This window comes from Pristiophorus japonicus, chromosome 3 (genome assembly GCF_044704955.1).
Source record: "Pristiophorus japonicus isolate sPriJap1 chromosome 3, sPriJap1.hap1, whole genome shotgun sequence".
In the NCBI taxonomy this organism is placed as follows: domain Eukaryota; kingdom Metazoa; phylum Chordata; class Chondrichthyes; family Pristiophoridae; genus Pristiophorus; species Pristiophorus japonicus.
In genome coordinates this window covers 197368730-197389508 of record NC_091979.1, presented here as the reverse complement: position 1 = coordinate 197389508, position 20779 = coordinate 197368730, and the positions used below count along the sequence as shown (strand labels likewise).

Below are 20779 nucleotides of genomic sequence, written 5' to 3'. Positions count from 1 at the left end.
GCCGTGGATCTTGATGACTGGGGGGGCAGTGCTGTGCGGCGAGGACAGGCTGGTGGAAGCAAAGAAGGGTTGCTGAGTAGCAGTGTAATGAGGCCTCGGCAATTAGTGCAAGTGTTGGTCCATTATATGCAGGTGACTCGCAAATGAAAGGGACCCTCCATTGTGAGTATGCACACATCGATATAGATGCCTCAGCAATCAAATGATGCTTCAGTGACTATATAGTGAAGGTGGGTAATAAGAGTCGGTGAATGAGAGGCTCCGAGATAGAACGTCAGGAGTTGGAGGAACATGTACTCACTTTCACCATTTGAATGATGTCATTAAACCTTTTGCAGCATTGGGTGGTGGTGTGGTCATGAACTGAGGTCCCTGACACCTCGACAACTATCTCTCGCCACGCATTGACAAACACGGTGCGACTGGGTCTTCCTGTGTCCGGATATAGTATGCACCACCTTCCCTCCACAGCTTGGATGAGGGTTTCAATTTCTGCATCGGAGAAGCGGCTGACCCTCCCTGATTTAGCCATTCCGTCAGAAACATCAAAGACAAACTCAATGCTCTGGGCCTAGCTGAAAAACCTACCCTTTAAGAAGGCCGCGGAGCAGTTGCCTTGTCATCACTCAATGGGAATCAACTGAATTAATAGGTGTAATCGGTCAGTCCGCCCCCACACCGCTGTAAAGGGCCCATTCCCGCCACCCTGCTCTTTTTTTTTGCTCTAAGTCCCGAATTTTGCTCTAATGTCCGCCCCATCCATTGGGGCGATAATGCACACAAAAAAATCGGTAGGTGCGCCCCGTTTCGGACGGAGGGCAATTTTTGCCCCTCTGTCTCATCCCGCTGAAGTCCGCCTTACCCAAATCTAGAATCCTAGTAGCTATTTCGCATTTCTCCCTTTCAAATGCTGCGTTGAACTCGGATAAATGTTCACGCACAGTTAGGCTGTTAACTAAATCTGGCTCATTATTCATTACTAAATCTAATATGACTTGCCCCCTGGTTGCCTCTAGGACATATTGTTGAAAACTATCCCGGACACTCTCAAGAAATTCACTACCTTTCTGACAAGTGCTAGTCTGCTTATCCCAATCTACATGTAAGCTAAAATCCCCTATTAAAACCACTCTGCCTTTACTACACATTTGTATAATCTCTGCACTTCACTTCACAGTTGTTACCAGGGGTCTATATACAACTCCCACTACAGTCTTAAATCCTTTCCTATTTCTTAATTCAACCCATAAAGTCTCCACTGCCTGCTTACTTCTCATTATATCCTCTCTTATCGTTGAAGTGATTTCATTCTTAACCAGTAAGGCTACTCCTCCTCCTCTGCCATTTTCCCTACCCTTCCTGTAGACCTTATAACCTGGTTATTTATTTCCTAGTCCTGACCGTCTAGCAGCCATGTCTCACTAATGGCTACCATGTCATACCTTCCATGTCATACCTTCCAATTTAAATTTGCGCCTGCAGTTCATTCAATTTATTCCTTATACTCTGTGCGATTGTATAAAGAACGCTTATTTGGGCCACACACCCTGGCCTGTCCTTCAGCTCTAATATGTTACTCACTTGTTTCTTATTTCTCTCTCCTGGTTTAATCACTTTCCATCTTTTAGTTTTCCCTTTACATGTAGTGCCTAAAGCAATTTCTGACTGTTACTTTACTCTCTTCCCTTCCATTTGTTTTTGAACTACTATTTGTACTACAACTTCCACCTGAACCCTCCGCCCCATCCCGCCCCCTCCATTTACGAGTTTAAAGTTCTTGTGACCACCCAAGTATCCTTTCTGCTAGGACCTTGGTCCCAGAGCAGTTCAGGTGGAGCCTGTCCCAATGGTACAGTTCCTTCCTGTCCCAATAGTGGTGTCAGTGCCCCAATGAAATGGAACCCCTCTTTCCCACACCACTACTTTAGCCACTTTGTTCACTTCTGAGAAGGCAAGAGGAGATTTGATAGAGGTGTTCAAAATTATGAAGGGTTTAGATAGAGTAAATAAAGAGAAACTGCTTCCAATGGCCGAAGGGTCAATAAGGCGATGACATAGATTTAAGGTGATTGACAAAAGAACCAGAGCAAACCTGAGGGAAAACTTTTTTATGCAATGAATGTTTAGGATTTGAAATGCATTGCTTGAGGAAATTCAAAAGGGAATTGGATAAATACTTGAAGGAGAAAAAATTGCAGGGATATGGGGAAAAAGCGGGGGAGTGAGACTGACTGGATTCTTCTTTGAGGGCTGGCGCACATTTGATGGGCCAGTGGGCCGATTGGCCTCCTTCTCTGCTGTGCTATTCTACGTGATTCCCTAATCATCTTATCCCTATGCCAATTTACACATGGTTCAGGTAATAATCCAGAGATTATAACCCTTGAGGTCCTGCACTTTAATTTAGCTCCCAGTTCCTGGTACTCCCTGTTATATATGTATACTTGTATTTACTCTGTAAAGCCACCAGAGGGCTCATCCCCCAGAGTCCCAAGGGATCCCATAATCCCTTGGGAGCACAGGTATTTAAGAAGGCTTCACAGGTTGGAGGGGCACTCTGGAGACCTGCAATAAAAGACTACGGTCACACTTTACTTTGAGCTCACAGTGTTTAGTCTGACTCTTTCTCCATACACAACAACTGACGACGAAATACAGATAGCGAACCAAAAGGTGCAGAGAACAGTGGGCATCCTGGAGAAATTTTCGGAGGGAGATGACTGGGACACTTTTGTGGAGCGACTCGACCAATACTTTGTGGCCAACGAGCTAGATGGAGAAGAGAGCGCTGCCAAATGAAGGGCAATCTGTGGGACACCAATGTATGGCCTCATGAAGAATCTGCTCACTCCAATGAAACCCACGGAGAAATCGTATGATGATTTGTGCACACTGGTCCAAGAGCATTTGAACCCGAAGGAAAGCGTTCTGATGGCGAGGTACCGGTTCTACACCTACAAAAGATCTGAAGGCCAGGAAGTGGCGAGTTATGTCACTGAGCTAAGACGCCTTGCAGGACATTGCGAATTTGAAGGACATTTGGAGCACATGCTCAGAGACTTATTCGTACTTGGCATTCGCAACATTTTGACTGTAAAGACCCCAACCTTGAGTAAGGCCTTAGCGATAGCCACCAGTGACAATACGAAGCAAATCTCTCAGCACACAAGTGCTGCTACAAGTACTGTGAACAGTGATGTTGTTTTCGAAATGTAACATACAGGGCAGGTCACACATACCTGCAGCTGCACGTCCGCAGATGACTCAGAGTCCATCATCAAGGGTGATGAATGCAAGGCCATTAACACCTTGTTGGCGCTGCGGGGGTGAACATTGTTTCCATTCATGTCGATTCAAAAGGTACGTTTGCAAAGGCTGTGGAACAATGGGACACCTCCAACGAGTGTGCAGGCGAGCTGCAAAGCCTGTTAAACCTGCAAATCACCATGTTGCAGAGGAGGACAGATCCACGGAGGATCACGACAAATCAGAGCCTTAGATCGAGGAGGCAGAGGTACATGGGGTGCACACATTCACCACGAATTGTCCCCCGATAATGCTGAATGTTGAACTAAGTGGACTGCCGGTGTCAATGGAGATGGACACGGGTGTGAGCCAGTCCATCATGGGCAAAAAGACTTTCGAAAGGTTGTGGTGCAACAAGGCCTTGAGGCCAGTCTTAACACCGGTTCACACGAAACGAAGAACTTGCACAAAAGAACTAATTCCTGTAATCGGCAGTGCTACCGTAAAGGTCTCCTACGATGGAGCGATGCACAAGCTAACATTCTGGGTGGTACCGAGCGATAGTCCCACGCTGCTCAGCAGGAGCTGGCTGGGAAAGATATGCTGGAACCGGGATGACGTCCGAGCGCTATCGCCCGCTGACGACACTTCGTGTGCCCAGGTCTTAAACAAATTTCCTTCACTGTTTGAACCAGGCATCGGGAAATTCCAAGGAGCAAAAGTGCAGATCCACCTAATTCCGGGGGAGTGACCCATCCATCACAAGGCGAGTGCAGTGCCATACATGATGAAAGGGTAGAGATCGAGCTAAACCGGCTGCAACGAGAGGGCATCATTTCCCCGATCGAGTTCAGCGAGTGGGCCAGTCCTATTGTCCCAGTCCTCAAGGGAGGCAGCACCGTCGGAATCTGTGGCGATTACAAAGTAACTATCAATCGTTTCTCCCTGCAGGACCAATACCCACTACCAAAGGCTGACAACCTCTTTGCAACGCTGGCAGGAGGAAAGACGTTCATGAAGCTGGATCTGACTTCAGCCTACATGGCGCAGGAACTGGAGAAATAATCGAAGGCCCTCACCTGCATCAACACGCACAAAGGTCTTTTATTTTATAACAGATGCCAATTTGGACTCCGATCAGCGGCGGCGATATTCCAGAGAAACATGGAAAGTTTATTGAAGTCGGTCCCACTCACCGTGGTCTTCCAGGACAACATCTTGGTCACAGGTCGGAACACAGTCAAGCACCTGCAGAACCTGGACGAGGTTCTTAGTCGATTCAACCGCATGGGGCTCAGGTTAAAATGCTCGAAGTGCGCTTTCCTGGCGCCTGAAGTGGAGTTCTTGGGAAGGACGGCATCAGGCCCACCAACGTGAAGACGGAGGCAATCGAGAATGCACCGAGGCCACAGAACGTGAGGGAACTCCAGTCATTTCTGGGACTCTTGAACTACTTTGGTAACTTCTTACCGGGTCTCAGTACACTGCTAGAACCACTACATGTCTTACTACGAAAAGGGGGCGAATAGGTTTGGGGCAACAGCCAAGAAAATGCCTTTATAAAAGCGAGAAAATTGTTATGCTCAAATTGCTTGTGTTGTATGATCCATGTAAGCGTTTGGTACTAGCATGTGATGCGTCGTCATATGGCATTGGGTGTGTATTGCAACAAGCTAATGATTTCGAGAAACTGCAACTGGTTGCTTATGCATCCAGGAGTCTGTCTAAGGCTGAGAGAGCATACAGCATGATTGAAAAAGCATTAGTGTGTGTCTATGGGGTAAAGAAGATGCATCAATACCTGTTTGGGCTAAAATTCAAATTGAAAACTGACCATAAGCCACTTATATCCCTGTTTTCCGAGAGTAAAGGGATAAATATCAACGCATTGGCCCGCATCCAGAGATGAGCGCTCACGTTGTCTGCATACAACTATGCCATCCGCCACAGGCCAGGCACAGAATACTGCGTCGATGCTCTCAGTAGGCTGCCATTTCCCACCATGGGGGTGGAAATAGCGCAGCCCGCAGATCTAGTGATGGTTATGAAAGCATTTGAGAGTGAGCAATCATCCGTCACTGCCCGGCAGATCAAAATGTGGACAAGCCAGGACCCCTTATTATCTCGAGTCAAAAACTATGTGCTTCACGGGAGCTGGTCCAGTGTCCCAGTGGAAATGCAGGAAGAGAGAAAGCCATTCTAGCGGCGCAAAGATGAAATGTCTATACAGGTAGACTGCCTTCTGTGGGGCAATCGAGTAGTGGTCCCCAAGAAAGGCAGAGACACCTTCATCAATGACCTCCACAGTACCCACCCAGACATCGTAATGATGAAAGCGATAGCCAGATCCCACGTGTGGTTGCCCGGTATCGATGCAGACTTAGAGTCCTGTGTTCACAGATATAATACATGCTCGCAGTTAAGCAATATACCCAGGGAGGCGCCGCTAAGTTTATGGTCTTGGCCCTCCAAACCGTGGTCTAGGGTACACGTCGACTATGCAGGCCCGTTCTTGGGTAAAATGTCCCTTGTGGTTGTAGACGCATACTTCAAGTGGATTGAATGTGAGATAATGTTGGCTAGCACGTCCGCTGCCACTACTGAAAGCCTGCGGGCCATGTTTGCCACACACGGCTTACCCAATGTCCTGGTGAGCGACAACTGGCTTCACTGGTTGGAGAGGCACTCTGGAGATAGGCAATAAAATACTAAGGTCACACTTTACTTTGAGCTCACAGTGTTCAGTCTGACTCTTTCTCCATACACAAGAATCCCCACACAGGACCTCTTGCCTCGTCTTTCCTATGTTGTTGGTCCCATCATGGACTGCAATGACTAGATCCTCCCCCTCCCTCTCCAATATCTTTTCAAGCCAGTTCGAGATATCCCTCACCCTGGCACCAGGTAGGCAACATAACATGTGGGACTCTCGATCTTGCTGCTATAATTGTCCTGCTAATTATAGAATCCCCTACGACCGCCACATTATGCTTTCTCTCCTCCTCCTTCCCCCACCACTGCCCCCTGCCCCTGCCCGCCACCCTTCCCCTCCCTTTAGGATAGCCTCCTGCTCCAAAGTGCCATGGTCCACATCATCTACTGCAGACATGTTAGCTCGGGGCAGTCTTGCTGTCCGCAAATTCCCACATACTGCAGTCCAGACACATAACCTGCTCTGTCATATCCTACTCTAACTTTGTTTTATTTATTGAATTAGTTAAAATCTTTATTCAACGATAGATATATAGTTATATTAATTCGTTTATCTTGTTAAGATTTTAATTTCATAAAGTATGTTCTAGTTTCCCAGTCCTAGTTTAAAGCACTGTCCTAGCTTGGAGAGAAAAAACGTGAATGCTCACCAACCAATCACCTACCCGTTATCCTGTGACGTCACTGCTTGGATTATTTTGTTGGGTTTGAATTCACCGTAGATATACTACCTCCTTGGTGCTGCCATTTGTTATTTCTGAGTTTTCGGCCAGGCTCGTGTTATTGGATTACTGGCGTCGGAAGTGCCTGGGAACATTGCAACCGGAGTGGGTGAGGGAGAGGCCATGGGGGAGGGCCTGGTCAAAGTTATCGGTGGTAGGGGGCGCGAGCTAATCCTAGACACTGTGGGGAGGGGGGGGTCAGGTGCAATGTTCCTTGTAAGCATTGCTTCGTTCCGCGCGGCCTGCTTCTTTTAATACGCAGTCCCTTTAAATTTTTGTGCATTTGCCATATTTGCAATGGAGAAGCCAGTGAGCGGCCTGCGTGGGACCTTTGAGATTACTGCGCAGCCGTGTACCTTATCACGAAAATTGGTCAGGTGTTACCTCGGTCACTGGGGGCAGGGACAGGTGTGACCTCTGTCACTGGGGGAGGAGTCAGGTGTGACGTCAGTCACTTGGGGGGGAAGGGTAGGAATCAGGTGTGACCTCGGTCACTGGGGGCAGGGACAGGTGTGACCTGTGTCACTGGGGGAGGGGAGGGGTTAGGTATGACCTCGGTCACTGAGGGAAGAGTCATGTCTGACCTCAGTCACTGAGTGGGAGGGGTCAGGTGTCTGAATGCGCTTCAATAGTGTGACATCACATCTGTAGTAAATATATGCACATTTGTTTTGCATTTGTAGTGTATATGTGCAACTGTTAAAATATAGGCTGCTAAAAAATGTTGCTTTGCTACGCTGCGAAGCCTACATTTTCGGTCCTAGCTACTTTGCTGTGCTCCCACCCTGTGGTCTCCGGATTCGGATTAGAAAATATCTAATTTACCTGATCCAGTTTGTCTCCTTCCATGCACTGAATTAAACATTTTCCTGTTGATAGGAAAGGATTTGAGTATAGGAGCAGGGAGGTCTTACTGCAGTTGTACAGGACCTTGGTAAGGCCACACCTTGAATACTGTGTACAGTTTTGATCTCCTAATCTGAGGAAAGACATTCTTGCTACTGAGGGAGTGCAGCGAAGGTTCACCAGACTGATTCCCGGGATGACATATGAAAGACTGGATCGACTAGCTTATATTCACTGGAATTTAGAAGAATGAGAGGGGATCGCATTGAAACATATAAAATTCTGACGGGATTGGACAGGTTAGATGCAGGAAGAATGTTCCCGATGTTGAGGAAGTCCAGAACCAGGGGTCACAGTCTAAGGATAAGAGGTAAGCCATTTAGGACCGAGATGAGGAGAAACTTCTTCACTCAGTGAATTGTGAACCTGTGGAATTCTCTTCCACAGAAAGTTGTTGAGGCCAGTTCATTGGATATATTCAAAGGGAGTTAGATGTGGTTCTTATGGCTAAAGGAATCAAGGGGTATGGAGAGAAAGCAGGAAAGGGGTACTGAAGTTGCTTGATCAGCCATGATCATATTGAATGGTGGTGCAGGCTCTAAGGGCCGAATGGCCTACTCCTGCACCTATTTTCTATGTTTCTATGATAAGGCTCCCACAATGGCACAGCAAATTTATCTGGTACCATAGAAATATTGAATTTTACGTAGAACAAAGCCATTTGGTCGATTGATTTTGTGCCATCTCTTTGATGGAGGAATCTAAAATTAATCCCACTGTCTGTCTCGCTTCCCATAACCTTGCTACCTTCCTCTGATTCAAATATTTATCGAGTTTTCCCTTTTAAAGATGCAATGGACTCCAATAACCTTTACATTAAAACAAAATCCTAACATCTCCCCACTCTTGCTAACAATTTTGAATTGATTTATTTTCTTCAGTATTGTCAGCTCTCGTTTAATTGTGCCTCCCATTAAGTTTTTTTAGTTTTAATCTCCCGAATTGTCCACAAATTCTCTTTTCCACCTAGGAATATATCTTTTTTTTTACTCTACCCATCTACAATCTGAAGATTTTTTGTTTAGTTCCTGGGATGTAGGTGTTGCTGGCAAGGCCAGCATTTATTGCCCATTCCTAATTGCCCTTGAGGAAGTGGTGGTGAGCTGCCTTCTTGAACCGCTGCAGTCTGTGTGGTGAAGGTACTCCTATAGTGCTGTTAGGGAGGGAGTTCCAGGATTTTATCACAGCGATGATGAAGGAACGATGATATATTTCCAAATCAGGATGCTGCATAACTTGGAGGTGATGGTGCTCCCATGCGCCTACTGCCCTTGTCCTTTTAGGTGGTAGTGATCGTGGGTTTAGGAGGTGCTGTCGAAGAAGCCTTGGCATGTTGCTTGCAGTGCATCTTGTGGATGGTACACATGGTGCACCGGTGGTGGAGGGAGTGAATGTTTAAAGTGGTGGATGGGGTGCCAATCAACTGGGCTGCTTTGTCCTGGATGGTGTCGAGCTTCTTGAGTGTTGTTGCAGCTGCACTCATCCAGGCAAGTGGAGAGTATTCCATCACACTCCTGACCTGTGCCTTGTAGGTGATGGAAAGGCTTTGGGGAGTCAAGAGGTGAGGCACTCACCGCAGAATGCCACAGTATTTATGTGGCTGGTCCAGTTAAGTTTCTGTTCAATGGTAACCCCCAGGATGATGATGGTGGGGGATTCAGCGATGGTAATGCCATTGAATGTCAAGGAGCGGTGGTTAGACTCTCACTTGGAGATAGTCATTGCCTGGCACTTGTGTGGCGCGAATGTTACTTGACTCTTATCAGTCCCAGCCTAACCTCATCCAGGTCTTGCTGCATGCTGCATGGACTGCTTCATTATCTGATTCCCCATTACTTATCTGTTTCCTAAGTTTTCTGCCAAGTTATGTTGGGCCAGATCCTTTCTTATCTCGCAGAACTTTGCCTTTTTCCAGACCGACACCCTTATCTTTGACTAGTCATTATACTATCCTACTTTAACATTGTTGTAATTGCTATGTCCTAATTATTCTCCTTCTCTCATGTCAGTTATTTACCGACTAGAAACATGCAGTTCAAGGAAGTAGTCTTGGCGTAGCTAAGTCCTAGAGGCTGGACAGACTGGGAGCATCTTCACGTCTGCAGGGGTTCAAGGCTACCTAGTATCACTCGTGGCAACAATAGGGCTGCTTTAGTTGACATTACTGTCCCTGGGTTAAGGAGATCTAAATCCCAGTCTTTAATGCTATCCACAATGTGCATATTGGCTGAGGAGAGAATTAGGCTCAACTGTAATGACCCTGCAGTTGAATGAACCCACTATCAAAGCTCACAAATGAAAAATAATCATTTGGATGAGATAGCAGAAGGCACCCAGTGCCAGTGGAATTGTTCCTCAGGACAGAGTCAGTGGGTTTGAAAGAGGAGGGGGGGGGGGGAGGTATTTTATTTCAATTCGCAGGGAAAATGGATTGAAAAAAATGAAAAGGGTGAAAATATGTAGGCACTGGATCTTATTTTTGAATGGTCTGTTTTAAGTTTAAATTTATAGTGAAACAATAACAAAAACATAATAACAGGTGGACATATATTTGCATTTCTACCTCCTTTCTTTACATGGAATTAGTCGACAATATGAAGACCAATTTTGGATACCAAACATACCGTGTTACTGAAGACAAACGTAGGTCCCTTGCAGTCAGATTCGGGTGAATTTATAATGGGGAATAAAGAAATGGCAGACCAATTGAACAAATACTTTGGTTCTGTCTTCACGAAGGAAGACACAAATAACCTTCTGGAAGTACTAGGGGACCGAGTGTCTAGTGAGAAGGAGGAACTGAAGGATATCCTTATTAGGCGGGAAATTGATGAGATTGAAGGCCGATAAATCCCCGGGATCTGATAATCTGCATCCCAGAGTACATAAGGAAGTGGCCCTAGAAATAGTGGATGCATTGGTGATCATTTTCCAATAGTCTATCAACTCTGGATCAGTTCCTATGGACTGGAGGGTAGCTAATGTCACACCACTTTTTAAAAGGGGAGGGAGAGAGAAAGCGGGTAATTATCGACCGGTTAGCCTGACATCAGTAGTGGGGAAAATGTTGGAATCAATTATTAAGGATGAAATAGCAGCGCATTTGGAAAGCAGTGACAGGATCGGTCCAGGTCAGCATGAATTTATGAAGGGGAAATCATGCTTGACAAATCTTCTGGAATTTTTTGAGGATGTAACTAGTAGAGTGGACAAGGGAAAACCAGTGGATGTGGTGTATTTGGACTTTCAAAAGGCTTTTGACAAGGTCCCACACAAGAGATTGGTGTGCAAAATCAAGGGACATGGTATTGAGGGTAATATACTGACATGATAGAGAACTGGTTGGCAGACAGGAAGCAGAGAGTCGGGATAAACGGATCCTTTTCAAAACGGCAGGCAGTGACTTGTGGAGTGCTGCAGGGCTCAGTGCTAGGACCCCAGCTATTTACAATATACATCAATGATTTAGATGAAGGAATTGAGTGTAATATCTCCAGGTTTTCAGATGACACTAAACTGGGTGGCGGTGTGAGCTGTGAGGGGGACGCTAGGAGGCTGCAGGGTGACTTGGACAGGTTAGGTGAGTGGGCAAATGCATGGCAGATGCAGTATAATGTGGATAAATGTGAGGTTATCCACTTTGGGGGCAAAAATGCAAAGACAGAATATTATCTGAATGATGGCAGATTAGGAAAAGGGGAGGTGCAACGAGACCTGGGTGTCATGGTTCATCAGTCATTGAAAGTTGGCATACAGGTACAGCAGGCGGTGAAGAAGGCAAATGGTATGTTGGCCTTCATAGCTAGGGGATTTGAGTATGGAGCAGGGAGGTCTTACTACAGTTGTACAGGGCCTTGGTGTGGCCTCACCTGGAATATTGTGTTCAGTTTTGGTTTCCTAATCTGAGGAAGGACATTCTTGCTATTGAGGGAGTGCAGCAAAGGTTCACCAGGCTGATTCCCGGGATGGCAGGACTGACATATGAGGAGAGACTGGATCAACTGGGCTTTTATACATTGGAGTTTAGAAGGATGAGAGGGGATCTCATAGAAACATATAAAATTCCGACAGGACGGGAAAGGTTGGATGCGGGTAGATTGTTCCCGATGTTGGGGAAGTCCAGAACCAGGGGATATAGTCTTAGGATAAGGGGTAGACCATTTAGAACTGAGATGAGGGGAAACTTCTTCACTCAGAGAGTTGTTAACCTGTGGAATTCCCTGCCACAGAGAGTTGTTGATGCAAGTTCATTGGATATATTCAAGAGGGAGTTAGATATGGCCCTTACGGCGAAAAGGGATCAAGGGGTATGGAGAGAAAGGGGTACTGAGGGAATGATCAGCCATGATCTTATTGAATGGTGGTGCAGGCTCGAAGGGCCGAATGGCCTACTCCTGCACCTATTTTCTATGTTTCTATATAACAATGTTTCAGTATATACAAGGTGCAAGGTTATGTTTAGAAATCATAAACATTGAGGTTTAATTTCATGCATATTTCACGATTGCAAAATGTCCCCGCCCACTTCATCATGGATAAGCTGCCAGGCTTTGTATTAGGGTGTGTGTGTCATGAACAGCTGTCTATGACTGGGACACGACCTCATTTTGGGATTTTGCCAAGAAAGAAATGTGGGAGGACTTTTGAAAAAAAGCACCTTTAATTCACAACAATGAAGGCGAGTGATTGACAATGAAAACGGCCAATGGGGGTAGAGGGAGCTGATCGATCTGTATGACGGGAGCCAATGGGAGGCGGAACTTCCGGTGGGCGGGCTCGGTTGCCATGCCGGGGTCCGGTGTCCAGGCGCGGCGCAAAATGGCGGAGAAATTCCGCGGGGCCAAATGAAGCCAAGGCCGCAGGGGTGAGCCGGGGATCGACAGCGTCCAGGACCGGGTCGGCGAGGCGGACATCTAAAAGTGGAAACGATCGAACATTTCTCCCCCTCACCTGCTGCTTTTAAAGAGGCCGCAACGCCGTCGTGCGTGGGGCCCCCCCTCCCCTTCCCCTTCCTCTTCCTGCAGAAAAGCCGCTCTAGGCCGCAGGCGTTGAGTTCAGTTTGTCTTCACTGAGCCCTGACGATTGAGGAGTGATGGGGAACACCTTGTCCTGCTGCGTGTCGCCAGGGGCAAGCCCCACGCTTTCGGGCCGCGGCGGGCTCCGCGGCCATGAGCAGAGGCAGCAGGAGCGGATTGACGCCTATCGAGTGGAGGCGGAGCTCAGGGAACCCGAGCCCAGCCCCGGAACCAACCTGCAGCACATCAGCGACAGGGAAGCGCCGGAGGGTAAGAGCGGCCACACCGCGGGTGGGGAGGGGCAAACGTTTGCACCGGGCGCCAGTGACGTCACAGACCGCCCAAGCCAAAGGGACAATTGGGTGGAATCAGCTGCCAAGTTCCAAGCAGGGAGTTTAAATGGTAGATTATTGGGCAGACTAGACTGGGCAGCTGCCTCATCATGCCAGCACAAAGTTTCATGCATAATTGGTACCCAAAATAGCTTGCTTATTGGCTAATAGTTTCTATTGCATTTTCTTTTTTTCCTGAAGCCATTAACTCTTGCCGTTGCTAACAGTTCTAGTGCCTCATCCAACTCTTCATGTGTCAGCCATCGTGTGCCTTTTAAGCTGTTAAAGAGGGCATTACTGCGGAGCCTGATCCTGCCTTTACCAGATGTCTGCATGTGCACTATCTAGTATTTGTCACTGGATAAAGATCAGGAGCAAGAACTTTGGCAGAGATTTTCCTGGTCTGAATAGCTCTGAAACACACTGTGTTGTGCACGTTCCTCTAAATCATTGGGGAAACAACCTGCATTTTATATACCTTTCAGACATCCTGTTCAGTCGAAAATGATAGATTACAGAACACTTGCAGAAGTCTTGCTCATCAGAAGCTCACTCAGGATTAACATTGGCAATTTTTTTGAGAATTCTCTAGTTTTACTTTTTTATTGAATTCTTATAAAATGTATATACAAATACATTTCCTGTGAGTGTGCATTCACATTTATGAAAGTATACAGATGTGTGTGTGTGTATATATATATATACATCAATGTTTTGATGTAGTCAACTTTTATTTCAGTTTGCTTAATTCAAATGATTGGAAATACATATTTTTCAACACTACATTCCCACTTTGCTATTATTTACAATTCAAATTATTGGATCATTCAAAAATGTTGTGCAACTAATGCCTCTGAATTATTAAGAGGCAGCTATGTCCAGCTTCAAAGATAAATGTCATGTTATTTGTTTAAATGGGTTTACAATCTGTCTCACTTTACTATCACTTAATGTTAGCATAGCAGTAGCTTAGCCATGTCAATTCGCCTCCAATCCTCAGGCTAGGGAATGGGAAAGCAATAATGTGTGTTTTCCACTCCTTTTTCCAGATGAAGTCAGTACTGGAATATAAACAGAAAATGCTGGAAATACTCAGCAGGTCAGGCAGCATCTGTGGAGAGAGAAACAGAGTTAATGTTTCAGGTCGATGACCCTTCATTAGAACTGGAAAAAGTTAGAGATGTAACAGGTTTTGAAGCAAGTGTAGGGGCAGGGAAAGGGGGGAGGGGTGGAAATAACAAAAGGGAAAGTCTGGGATAGGGTGGAAGGCAGATTAAGAGACAAAAGGGATGATATGGTGCAAAGCCAGTACTAGGCTCAGCTGTGACATCACTTCCCCCCCCCCATAATATGCAGATAATCACTGACAAGGGTGACATATGAAGAATGGGGTAAGGTACCAGAGGCGGCTGGTGCCCATGGGTTTCTACCCCCAGCTTCAGTTAATGGATTTAAGAAATGAGGGGAGAAATTTGGATGGCAAATTCCTTTAAAATAAGAGCCTGGTGAATGGTAATGCATTATATCTGCAGGTGGAAAGGTGCCACAATGATCCCTGAGGTGCACAGACTCCCAGAGTCAGTTATTATGGTGTATTCTGGCCTGTGGAAAGCTGTTTTTGCAAACAGCTGCTTTCTCAAGCTGTTCTTGAGTTTGAGCACCTCTGGGATTCTGAAATATGTTAATTTTAGACTGATCAGGTGTGAATAAACGCAACACATCATTTTAATTCTTTTAACTTCCAGGATCCATGAGTGACTGTCCCTTTGGCACGATTACTGTAGTACCTGTATAATTTGCTATTCCTTTAAATTCATGTGAATTTCCATAATGGACGATTGGAATTCCTGCAAGACAGTTATCAGAGGCAGTTCTGTAGCGTAAGCAACCCCCATACCAGTGCTGTTGATGTCAACAAAATGCTCTTTTGATGGGATTTCACTAGGTGCTCTGATGGCAAAGTACTCCCGATAGCACTTGTTTTGGGTCTGTAATTTTGGCTCTGGGAAAAAGAAAAACAAAGACTTAATCTGGATATCCTGACATTAAACATCATAACTGAGCGCATTTCTATAGCACCTTTTACAACCTCAAGACATCCCAAAGCATTTAACAGTTAATGAAGTACTTTTGAAGTGTAGTCACTATAGTAATGTAGGAAACGTGGCAGCCAATTTGGGCACAGCAAACTCCCACAAACAGCAATGTGATAAAGACTGGATAATCTGTTTTTAGGGTTGGTTGAGGGATAAATGTTGGCCAGGACGCTGGGGCGAATTCCCCTGCTCCCCTTCGAAGTAACTCTCCTGCTCGTCTTCGAAATAGTGTCATGGGATCTTTTATGTCCACCTGAGCGGATAGATGGTTCCCTGGTTTAACATCTCATCCGAAAGAGAGCACCTCTGCAGTGTTCCCTCAATACTACTACACGGGAGTGCCAGCCTAGATTTTGTGCTCAAAGCTCTGGATTGGGACTTGTCTCGCAACCTTCTACCTCAGAGGCGAGAGTGCTCCCAGTAAGCAACAGCTGACACTTGGAACCCTTAGGCTAGCAATTTCACTTTTGCATTTCTTGCATTGCTACAGAATCTAGCCCACAGTATAAACGGGTCAACTCTGGAGCAAGGATAGCAGGTAAAATTGAAAGGAGCAATTTTACACTTTTGCTGGAGTTTGAAAATATTAAGTGCGAGAGGCCACTCCAATTACACAATAATGTCAAGTTTTGTCTGATTGACTGAAAGAATGAGGTTCAAACTGTTTCACTGCATCAAATCTAGTTCTCATTGAGGTGATGCTGATTGCGAAAAAAAGGGAGTTGCATAGGAAAACTGGTTGAGTGAAATGAATGCAGATGTCGACTTGGCTCCGTTGTTAACACTCTTGTTTCTAAGTCAGAAGAAAGTTAGTTCAAGCACCTGTGCGTAATCTAGGTTGGCATTCCAGCTCTACCCTGTCAGACGTGCCAAATTTCTATGATCTTTTGGTTGAGGTATTTAAGCTGAGTGTTCTGCTTCATTAAACCATGTTTGCCTGTTCAGATGGATGCTAAAGATCCCATGGCACCATTTGAAAAAGAGCAGGGTAGTTCTCCCAATGCCCTGACCAACCTTCCTCCTTCACCCAGCACCACCATAAACAGATTAACTGACCATTCATTCATTCATTTGATGTATGTGGGACCTTACTCTACACTAATTGGTTGCTGTGTTTTGCGTACGTAACAATTGTGATTATCCGTCACAAGTAAGACTCATTGATTGAAGTGCTTTGGGTCATCCCAAGGATATGAAAGGCGCTATGCAACGAAAGTGGTAAAACGGGGGTGGGGAGGGGGAATGGCCACGTACAGATAAGAAATCATACAAAAAAGAGAGATCGGGGACAGAAAACATGCAGGAAAACAAATAATGGTTTTCTGTGAAGAATTTTTGAAATACATGTTATCAACATTGCACGTTGCAATAAATTAATACATACGAAAACCAACTTAATTCTTTATTACTGTAATACTGCATACTTATTGAGCATCGCAGTGTGTGAGGTCAAAAATTAGGTTGGCCCAGGGAGTATAGAATTCACCTGATGCTGGAGATCTAGGAATCAATTGCACATTGAGTCTAAGGATTATAGGAAATGCATTTCTGATTGTTTATTGGGCACTGAGGTTGCGCTGCTGATAGACGGGTGGGGAGGAAAGAGAAAAAGATACCAAGCATTTCTTTCCCCTTGAGTGTTAAAAGTCAAGGACAGGCTGCTTTCTAATTCCAGTCTTGTTCCAGAGACAGATACCCCTTTCTAAGTAACTTTATCCACTGTGTAGTATTTCGGTCACTGTGGTCACCTCTGGGGGATTTCAAAATGGTGCAGTTACATATGGATAATTCACACGGCGAAAGAGAGTTTGCAGCTGGTTGAGTCATCCTGATACTCCAGAGCGTAAAATCCACTGTACGTGATGATTAATTTCACTTCAAGGCATAGTTCAGATTCTGATTGTGTTCCTGTTCTTAATGTGAACAGTTTGCTGGCAGTACATGTGGATACCTCAACCGTGGGGGGGGATTTCTATTAGTGGGCTAATCTTGCAGAGCAGTTTTGTACTCCAGTTATTTATATTAGTGCATAAGCAGGGCCCAAAAAGTTTTACCCAAGTAGCCTTGTTACTGTACAGCTAACAATTGAGTGCCTCTCCTCCAATTCTTCTCTTCCACCCCCACCCTCCTGTAGTATATTGTACCAGTCCACAAAGCTTTTCAGTACATTGTCTAAATCACGTGTTGATTTACAAGTTCATATGGCAAGTGTCAGCAGGCATTTAGACCGTGGGGGAATCACAAAGCCAATGCTGGACCTTGAACATTGTTGACAGGTGTACTTTCCAGCTGATTATTTTCTCTTACCTGGTGAAGGATGCTGAGGCCAATTGTAGCACTGTACTTCCCTGGTTAAGATCAGCCAATTCAGTATAAACCAAGGCTTGAACCTGAGGTGATCTCGGTATGTATGGCTCCGTGCACATTGTGCCATCCTGTGATAGATTTCACCACTGAGCCATCAGGAGACGGACTGCAATATTTTCTGTTGCAGGATTTGAAATGGTTGAATTGTAAATTTTTTGATTGTACAACTATCAGGGAAGCGCTGAACAGGTTGGGGCTCTTTTCCCTAGAAAAAGGAAGGCTTGAGGGGTGACTTAATAGAGGGATTTTATAAAGGGTTTGATGGGGTAAATGTAGAGAAGATGTTTCCAGTTATGGGGAAATCCAAAACTAGGGTCCATAAATATAAGATAGTCACTAATAAATCCAATAGGGAATTCAAGAGAAACTTCTTTACTCAGAGAGTGGTGAGAATGTGGAACTTGCTACCACATGGAGTGATTGAGGTGAATAGCATACATGCATTTAAGGGGAAGCTAGATAAGTACATGAAGGAGAAAGGAATAGAACGATATGAAGAGGGGTGGGAGGAGGCACGTGTGGAGCAGTTAGGCCGAATGGCCTGTTTCTGCGCTGTGTAATTCTGCGTATTTTCCATTCTCTTGATTCTAAACAATAACTGCTGAACTCTGCAAGTCTCTGAGACTTGTCTGACTCCTCAGGACATTAGTCTTGATAACAATGTCTCTGATGGCAAATAAATGTTTTTGTCTTTTTAGTTATGTCTTTGCACCAACATAACCAGGACTGCCTAAAATATCATTACTCATTTAAAAAGTAACGGCGCTTCCTGATGGCTCAATGGGTAATTAGCCATTGGAAATCAAGATTTCCTTTGAAAAAAGAAAGTCTTGCGTTTCTATAGCGCCTTTCACAACCACCGGACGTCTCAAAGTGCTTTACAGCCAATGAAGTACTTTTTGAAGAGAGGTCACTGTTGTAATAGGCAAGAACAAGTAGACGAAGCTATATAAAATGTCAGTAACATTTTGGATTTTATAAATAGGGGTATAAAGTAAAAGAGCAAGAACCTACAATAAACTTGTCATGCCCTCCCACCTTACTTCATCTCATCCCATCACCATATTTTTCTATTTCTTTCCCCCACATGTACTAATCTATTTTCCCTAAAATGCATCTATCGTATTCGCTCCAGCCGCTCCATGTGATAAAAAGTCCACATTCTAACCACTGTTTGGGTAAAGAAGTTTCTCCTGAATTCCCCATTGGCAACGACAGTAGCGTCTGCAGTTTTAGATGCCCCATTGTTGAAAGGACATGGAGAGCATAAGTGTAGATTCACCAGAAATGGTGTTTGGAATGGGAAACTACGATTTATTAGGAGAGACTTGAGATATCAGGACTATTTCCACTGGAGTAGAGAAGACTACGAATGAAGGGTTTTGACAGTGAATAGAGAGAAACTATTTCATCTGGACAGGGGATCATCAACTTAAAATTCACCTTAATCTCTCTGGGGAGGGATTAGAAAAACATTTCCTTATGCAGAAAGTTGTTGGAGCATGAAATGCTTTGCCACAGGGATTAGTTAACGCATCTTTTAAAATAGATAAATATTTTAAGCAATGGAAGAGACAAGACTATGGGGGAGAGAGAGCAGTGCAGTGGGATTATTTTTGGATTGCTCTAACAAAGAGCTAGCACAGACATGATGGGCCAAATGGCCTCCATATGTGCTGTGAACATTTATGGTTCTGAGTCAAAACAGAAAATGCTGGAAATCTCTGCATCTGTGGAGAGAAACAGAGTTAATGTTTCGGGTCTGTGACCCTTCGTCAGAACTGGAAAAGTTCAAAATGTAACAGATTCTTAAGGAAGTGAAGGGGGAGGGGAGGAAAGAACAAAAGGGAAGGTCTGTGATAGGGTGGAAGGCAGGAGAGATTTAAGAGACAAAAAGCCCATCATCCCTTTTGTCTTTTACATCACTCCTGCTATCCACCCTATCACTGACCTGACCTTCCCTTTTCTTCTTCAGAGAGATTCTAGACAATGACTAAATGCTGTGCAGTGGGTTTCTGTGCAGTGCATGCACAGAACGCTTGCGTTCTTTGTTCTTTCCTCCCCTCCCCCTTTCACTGCATCTGTACTTCCTTAAGAATCTGTTACATTTTGAACTTTTCCAGTTCTGATGAAGGTCATTGACCTGAAGCGTTAACTCTGTTTCTCGCCACAGATGCTGCCTGACCTGCTGAGATTTCCAGCATTTTCTGTTATTTCAGATTCCAGCGTCCGCAGTATTTTGCTTTTGTATGGTTCTGAGTCCATGTTTTGTTGACTGGTCTGTTTTGGATTAGATTATCTCAACTGCAATGGCAGTGGGGATGTTGCGGTTGGCCTCAGATTGATTCCTGGGATGAGAGGGCTGTCCGATGATGAGATTGTGGCTTATACTCTCTGAAATTTAGAAGAATGAGAGGTGATCTTATTGCAACATAAAAGATTCTGAAGGGGATTGACAAAGTAGATGCTGAGAGGTTGTTTCCCCTGGCTGAAGAGTCTAGAACTAGGGGGTATAGTCTCCGGCTAAGGGGTTATCATAGGCAGTCCCTCGGAATCGAGGAAGACTTGCTTCCACTCTTAAAATGAGTCCTAAGGTGGCTGAACAGTTCAATACGAGAGCCACAGTCCCTGTCACAGGTGGGACAGATAGTCTTTAAGGGTAACGGAGGGTGGGACAGATTTGCTGCATGCTCTTTCCGCTGCTTGCGCTTGATTTCTGCATGCTTTCAGCGATGAGACTCGAGGTGCTCAGCGCCCTCTCGGATGCACTTCCACCATTTATGGCAGCTCTCAGGTATCAGTGGGGATGTTGCACTTTATCAGGGAGGCTTTGAGGGTGTCCTTGTAACGTTTCCTCTGCCCACCTTTGGCTCGTTTGCCGTGAAAGAGTTCCGCATAGAGCTTTGGGAGTCTCCTGTCTGGAATGCTGACAGTGTGGCCTGCCCAGCGGAGCTGATCAAGTGTGGTCAGTGCTTCAATGCTGGGGATGTTGGCCTGGTCGAGGACGCTAATGTTGGTGCGTCTGTCCTCCCAGGGGATTTGTAGGATCTTGCAGAGACATCGTTGGTGGTATTTCTCCAGCGACTTGTGGCCCATGTCTCGGCCATACAGGAGGGCGGGTAGTACTACAGCCCTTTAGACCATGAGCTTGGTGGCAGATTTGAGGGCCTGGCCTTCAAGCACTCTTTTCCTCAGGCGGCCGAAGGCTGCACTGGCGCACTGGAGGCGGCAGTGAATCTCGTCATCAATGTCTGCTCATATTGATAAGAGGCTCCTGAGATATGGGAAATGGTCCACGTTGTCCAGGGCCGTGCCGTGGACCTTGATGACTGGGGGAGGGCAGTGCTGTGCGGCGAGGATAGGCTGGTGGAGGACCTTTGTCT

The 20779-nt window shown here is 45.5% G+C and overlaps 2 protein-coding genes across 3 annotated transcripts in view; one reads left to right on the top strand and one right to left on the bottom strand.

Annotated features, from left to right (window-relative positions):
- The first annotated feature begins 12304 nt into the window (after positions 1-12304).
- ccnyl1 (cyclin Y-like 1) overlaps positions 12305-20779 on the top strand; it is a 76887-nt gene continuing 68412 nt past the window's right edge. The window contains exon 1 of the mRNA XM_070876192.1: positions 12305-12871. Coding sequence (XP_070732293.1) covers positions 12679-12871 — 193 coding nt within the window. The 5' untranslated portion in view covers positions 12305-12678. The remainder of the gene's footprint in view (positions 12872-20779) is intronic.
- Positions 14306-20779, bottom strand: part of plekhm3 (pleckstrin homology domain containing, family M, member 3) — a 334170-nt gene continuing 327696 nt past the window's right edge. For both annotated transcript variants that reach the window (XR_011592712.1, XR_011592713.1), the window contains one exon: positions 14306-14935. The gene's annotated coding sequence lies outside the window, so the exon portion shown is untranslated. The remainder of the gene's footprint in view (positions 14936-20779) is intronic.